At 49.3% G+C, this 6,728-nt stretch overlaps 2 protein-coding genes across 2 annotated transcripts; one reads left to right on the top strand and one right to left on the bottom strand.

The window, feature by feature from the left end:
- Positions 1-2,862: 2,862 nt before the first annotated feature.
- Positions 2,863-4,280, top strand: LOC34622087. Its single transcript, XM_026338673.1, has 2 exons — positions 2,863-3,723; positions 4,029-4,280. The coding sequence occupies exons 1-2, from the start codon at positions 2,863-2,865 to the stop codon at positions 4,278-4,280; spliced, it is 1,113 nt and encodes a 370-aa protein (XP_026194458.1).
- A 1,091-nt stretch (positions 4,281-5,371) lies between these two features.
- Positions 5,372-6,517, bottom strand: LOC34622088. Its single transcript, XM_022735268.1, has one exon. The coding sequence runs from the start codon at positions 6,515-6,517 to the stop codon at positions 5,372-5,374; it is 1,146 nt and encodes a 381-aa protein (XP_022592138.1).
- Between the last annotated feature and the right edge of the window lie 211 nt (positions 6,518-6,728).

Below are 6,728 nucleotides of genomic sequence, written 5' to 3' on the forward strand. Positions count from 1 at the left end.
GGAAGTTTCTGCCTCCCTTATGCACCTTCTGTAACCGCCAACTAGCCTATTTCCGTGGCTAGCGCGCACAGGGCTATGCATAGAGCTCAAAGTCAAGGGCACGGAATTATAATTTGCTGCGGCATTCCGTCTGCTCGAGGCAGGAGATTTGATTCTGGCGGATCGGCAGGCTTTATCAAGAGCAACAGAAGGTGACCAGACGAGCACGTTGCAGCCAGAAAACCACCATCCTTTTTCGTTCTCTCACCAGTCGATGTGCCTTCTTATTGAATGGACTGCTCTAAGATTCGGAGGTGCCCCAAAACTATTAATGTAGGCTTCCCAGGGGAAGCTTCGAAGCTCCCCCAAATATTCGTGGACTTTGTTGTGCAGGCAAGTGAACCGTGTGGGGGCGAGGATCTGGGAGCCATGAAGGTGCTAAACCCCAGGACAAGTGAGCACAGGGGACGCATTATGTCGAAACTCCCAATGAGCTGGGTTGGGAAATGCCAACTTCAGTGTTTGCTGGAAGAGCAGCTGCGAGTTCTTGGTGCCTGCGGGAGAATGTGTGGTGCTGTGTTGATAGACACGCCAGTCTTCATGGACGGTGTTCATCGATGTTGTTAGTGATTGTGCTTTCCTCGCACATTCTCTGCCTACAATGGCTACTTTCATTCATGGGCGGCACGTGGAAACTTGCCCGTTCTTATTGCGAAGGTGTTTGGTGCTCTCAGATTTATGCGGAGGCTTCCTCAGGTACGTTGTTTCCAAACTCTTTCTCACGCCTCCTTTGGAGGATTGGTGTTGACGTTTCTGCATGCACGGGGTGCGAATGCATGCAGAGGATGCTCCATGAGACGCGGATTCACTGCTGAGCTAGTGTGCATTTTGATTTCCTTTTTATATTTCATTTGTATTCTGTTTTATCGCAGCAGGAGGCTCAGATATGGAGTGCACCAACTCCAGCGAGCCAAGGGGCGCCCGCAATCGTGTTAGCTAGTAAAAGTGTCTTTCTGTTTGCCTATATATCTCTACCGCTTGCTGCACACATCCATTTCTCTCATTTGCACTAGCTTCGCGTTTCTATCTGCCGTGAAAGTGGTAACAGGGGGGAAATTCTGCTGCCTTGCGCGCAGTCGATCACCAGATATAGGTAAGGCTTACTAGGGTGTGTAATTTAAAACTGGGTAGGGAAAAGAGAGTGGGCTATACCACACTTCAACACTTTTTTGCTGCAATATTTATAGTAACGGGGGCGGCTACACTACTCTTAAGAACTTTCTACCGCATTAGTTGAGTTTAACACGAATTAGCAATCTAGTATTGATTGGTGAGTCTGTTATTATAGCATACTTATTGGACCATACTGCAAACTCAATAAAACCAGCCGCAAACGTGTGTGCTTGTGCGCTGGACCTCATCAACTAGCTGTGAATTTTTCGACTGCTTAGAAGTGGCAGTTAGGCGTACATTAGCTCTCCCTCTTCTGTCCTATCGGAACTGAGAGGGGTGGGCGAAGCATGGAGAAAGTTCCGAAAAAGCACATTAATCATCTATGAAGTTTGCATTGAGCCTCAAGTACAGTGCCTCACTACAGGGGCCACAAGTGAACGCTGAATTTAGCTTTCTTTCTGGTTCCACACCGAAATTCTGAGAGCCACGGGCACAGAAAGGCGAGGGATTTTAATAGGTTACCGAGTAACCTTTGAGCAAGTTCGTGTTAACTGCCTTCCTCCGGCGAACTTAGATCGGGCTTTACGCGGAGCGCGAAAACGATCCTGAATATTGTGAAAATTCCCCTATAGCATCTAGCACCAGCCACGCCTTTAAGCTTTTGTAATCTGGCAGGATTCACAGATGATAAGAAAGAACAGCGGGAGTAGGAATAGCTGCACCCATTGAGCAACCCTGGTCCCAGGAAGCCGTTGCAAGCCTCCATAGCAAGCAGTCATATATTTTTGAGCTAAACCTGATTTACAAGGTAAAAATGTATAAAAAGGCAGGTTTTCAATGAGAGTAGGTAGATCTTGTTCGAGTACAATTGCTGCGATCCAGTATGCCAAGGTACAACTTAGAATTTGACCAAGAGGCTAGCTATACGGTGAAAGGTGGGTGTTCCAGGATGCTTCTTAGTAGCTCAGGATTTACCATTACTGTGTGGAGGTGAATTATAATTAGTGCAAGCATAAATTACAAAGGGTCTGGCGCTAATTGCATAATCGCCAGGCTGATGTCTCGGGTCCTGCGTCCCTCCAGTTTGCATGCTGTTGGCCCATGAGCCTGAATTCCGCCTTTTTTATGTACCCTGTAAGTTCTGGAGGATGAAAAATTTATGTTTGGGGCATATAGCTATTCGGGCTTTTCTGGGGCAAAGGCAGCTATCCCCTGAAAAAACGTTCCTTGGGGAGCGACTGCGCAGTACCGCATGCAGCAGCCAGGGGAATTCTACTGGCCTATTTTGAACAACCTCCTCTTCCAAAGCCTCATGAGGCTATAGACTGTGTCAGATTTTCCTGGCAGACGCTGCCCCTTCATACAGGAGGCGGGGCAAGGAAACTTTCGGGCACTTTTCCGTGCCAGTGCCGGGCCGGTCTTGGAATACCGTGCTATTTTGGTGGCCTATCTTCTGTCATTCTAATTTTCATATCGCGTTCTCCGTATTTTTGGAGCGTTTATGGGGCAGCAAGGCACGGAGGAGCATTTCGGCTTCCATTTTAGCTCTCGAGGAGCGCTACACGGGATCGCACGAAGGAGCTTGGCTAAATCGCGACAGATTGAGTCGTAGCTTACTGGAAATCACATTTCCTGACGGCTACATAAATTTAGACGGATAGGATGGGGCGCAGTCACATATCGGTGTTCCGAGCAATTCGTCCTCGGTGGATGACACTTCTGCTAGTTCTTTTATGGCGGCAACCCGGTGTTTTCTGCAGAGTCGCTGACGAGCGGAATGTCATCCTGGAGAAGGCGTCCGTTGCTCCGAAAACAAGGCGAGACTATTCACCCGATCCTATACCGGTAGAACGCAGGAATGCTGCACTGCAATTATTCGAACAGGTACATCCTACGCTGACTATCCACTACCACGGTTTTTCTAGAAGTGGCAGCTTGATCTGCTACGACATGATGAATGAGATCCGGACGGTAGAAGAGGCAACGGCCCTTATGTACGTGGAATATCATTTGCTGGATCTTATGCTGGAGCACTACAAAGTCAGCCAGCATATGCGCATTGTAGATGCAACTTTCGTGAGGAAAATGCTAACTGTTCAAAATCTCAATCCAGTGCGATTACTGGAGGCCGTCGCCGAGGTAACCAAATTTATAAGCATGTATGAGCCCCTTTTGCGGACTTTCCTAGATCGCTACTTAAAGCATATTGAGCTCTTGGTCATTGTGAACGTCCCCTCTATACTGGTTCCTATTCTCCCCGCTATCGCCTCACGCATCATGGGAATACCCCCTGAAAAAATTGCGGCACTTTCTAGCGGCAGGAGCCTTGATAAGTTCATGGACCGAAAATACGTACCAAAAGAGTTCGGCAATCCCAACGGATTGAGCGTCAAGAGCAACAGGGAGGAATTCACTGCATCTTGTCTTATGCTACAGGAAATCAAAACGCATTTAGGTGAATCCGCGCTCACCCCGAAAGGCAAACGTATGTTGGAGAAGTATGGTCCGCGGCTGCTCACACGAGAGGCTATGGTGGTTGCACAGGAATCTTCGACAGCAACAGCAACAGCAGCAGCGGCAGCAGCAGCAGCAAGCTCTTCCTCTGTGGCAGCCAGCATGCTGAAACCAGATGCTTCTTCGTCGTTTGATCATTCAGAAGAGAGCGAGTCGGAACCCAACCAATCAGAGCCTTTCGATGACATCGATTAGGGTGGCACTGCGCTAGAAACTACCAGGAAATCAAGAATTTCAATGAGCAACATGCTTGAATGGTTTTGAACCCTTCGCATTCTCGATCACGTGGCATTATTTCTTCTCATCATCAGTATAGTGGGTGTAGCTTCCCTTTCCACACTTACGGGCGCAACACTCCAGAGCGTCTAGCGCCCTGTCCGGTCAAAGTTTGCGGGGTATCGGCCTGGACGTTGCATGTATCTAGTCATTGGCCCACTGCGGGGCGTGTTGAACGTAAGGGCTTTTTTGAGGGCAGGACTCAAGCTCATCACAAGTGGCCTGTGCAGCCGGTTGAATTTAGAGTAGCAGCCAACGGCCTACACCGATGGTTGGTTCCTGACGGGTGGTTCACTGCTCCGCATTACGTGCCAGTACAAGTGTCATCAGAACAATGATCTGGCCGTTATACACCCACATGCAGTTGTTGAAGGAGCAGGAATAGCAGCACATAGAGACGTATGCCTTTTTGGTTTTGTTCGTGCAATCACGTCGACATGACGGCTGCACTGCGGGAGGCTTTTTGCATGCGGAAGCCGAAAACGAACTTGTAACGTCATAAGGCTTATTTTCATCAGCTGCTGAAGAGGGTTCCAGTTCGCTTTCGCTCTCTGGGGGCGTAGGGTTACGCCGATACTTTCTTTTTCTTCACGCGTTCCAGTAAAGGCTTCTTCAGGAGGCTCTAGCAGTTTTCGTAGAGCTGTAGTGCGTTCTCTGCCGCGTTTACCTCTCGACGCTGATCCAGCAGTGCGTCCTCCAGGTGCAGGATGGGAGTTTAGCGCTTAAGAAGTGCGGCTACTGCGCCGCACCGCTTAGCACAGACCTACACTTCCACTTAATCACGTTTCGGAAGTGCAGATGAAGCTAGACGAACGGCAAAGCAACAACTAGAAAAACAACCGACGCACGCTGATTATGACTTTTAAGAAGGCCCTATTTGAAGGGCGTTGCAATGTCAGACTAGGAGAGTGGAGGGGAATGATTCGGCAATAAGCTATCGTCGCACTAAAGAAGATTTAAATTAAGCGTTAAAGCAAGCAAAAGCCAGTCAGCATCGTAATCTTCAGAGCTGAAACTTGCACTGACTCTCGCTGCAGAAATTGCCAGATGGGGCGTAGCAGAACCTCAGGCCAGGAAAACGGAATGCCTATTCGACTCCGCAGGCAACGACATAATTCAGACGCGGATGGAACTGAAGAAGCGGAGAAGGGCTTTATTAGGAAATTAAACCGATGCATCTAAACGTCGCATTTTTGCTGCATGCTGCATCCAAAGACTTCTCGTATAGTAGGTGGTAAAACAGCCGCTGTCTTCGATGAATTCCAAAGTACGCAGCTAGATAAATGTGGCTAGCCCAAAACCTAAAACGGGAGTTTGTCTAAGGTGTCATGTGCCTCAGGAACTCAAATGAGATGCCCACTTCTTATTTTGCTTTCCCCCTTGTTTTGCCATGAGTAAGCAAACAATTGCCTTCCCTGTTCTTGAAACCTTATAGAGGGACTGCTTTACCCGATTCTAGGCGTCTCTTTGAAGTAATGATGGGCTGCAAGGTGGACTGCTCTCTTGATTCCTGCCGACCGACTATTTGTTCTGCATGCTCCTGCTCTCGTGCGACAGCCTCCTCCTGTGCTGTGGCATCCCCTCCGTCAATTTCTCCTGCATACTGGTCCGCAGGGTAGTAATTATAGTAGTACTTGAAATCTGTGGCATAGCTGAACCCAGGATGGAATGGGGCTCCTGGTACGGGGGCTGTCATGTGAGAATACTGGGGTACCTGCGGCATGTACGACTTGTGTTGCAACCAATTTGGGGGCGAACCAAACTGCAAGGATTCGGGGAGATGCGCCTGTCGTGAGGATTCTCGACTGTCCATTGCTGGCGGCGTATTCCCATGCGCATCTGTGGTCACCTCTTCCCCTTGCTGATGCTGGTGCAGATGTTGTTGGTAATGCTGCTGGTAAAAGTAGGCTGGGGGGGTCTGTAAGCTGTCCTGCGAATTAAGTTGCTGAGTAGTGCCCTGAGCATCCCAACAGCCTTCTAGGCCCTCTTGATAAGAAGGGTCTGTAGGCGGAGGTGGCGAACAGAACGGAGGCACTCTGTTGTACATACGGTTGGGGTAGGCCTCACGCGAAGTATAAAGAGAAGTCGGCCCACCCATCGGGCAGAACTGCATATGGGCTCTTGCTTCTTGCATCTTCATATCCATGTACCTTTCAAGATTTGTCCTTGCGTCTACTAGCTGAGGCTGGGGCTGCGAGAAAACGTTTGTCCGAGAGTGCAGCGAAGCGTTCGTTTGTTGCGGGTTACTCTGTTCAGCTTCTTGATGTGCTTGCATCTCTACCGCTTCACGCTGAGACTGTAGAGTTTGATTCTCTGTGGCATCAGCACTGGATCTGCCAATAAATTTCTGTAGGAACCTCACGGGGGTCGGTACGTTGTCAGTGCAAACGTTCCCGAGGATATCGAGCGGAGTAACCCCCCAAAACTCCTTCAAGGTCGGCTTCTTCCTCTCATCTTCCTTCGCTTTTAGCTTTGCTCCTTCGTGGGGCATACGCCTCCTCGGATGCCCGTTGAAGGCATTGCTAATCGGCATACGCCCCATGGGCACCACCGGGTAGTCGGCCGAGCTTTGCATGGTGAGGAAGCTCTACGCGGCCAGCCTGAATTATCTTAGCAAGGCTCTTTCGTCTGATGCAAAGTTACACAAAAGGCACACCGTTTGTAGAGTCAATTACTGTGCTGAGGACAGCACGCTACCGGTATGCAGGACAGACCGCTGGAAAAGTGAGCACTATACAAGGGAGAAACGAGAGAGTAGCTCATTGAAACGGAGTTTCAATCTTTGC

This window comes from Cyclospora cayetanensis, unplaced genomic scaffold (genome assembly GCF_002999335.1).
Source record: "Cyclospora cayetanensis isolate NF1_C8 unplaced genomic scaffold, CcayRef3 CcayRef3_contig_294, whole genome shotgun sequence".
Taxonomy (NCBI): domain Eukaryota; phylum Apicomplexa; class Conoidasida; order Eucoccidiorida; family Eimeriidae; genus Cyclospora; species Cyclospora cayetanensis.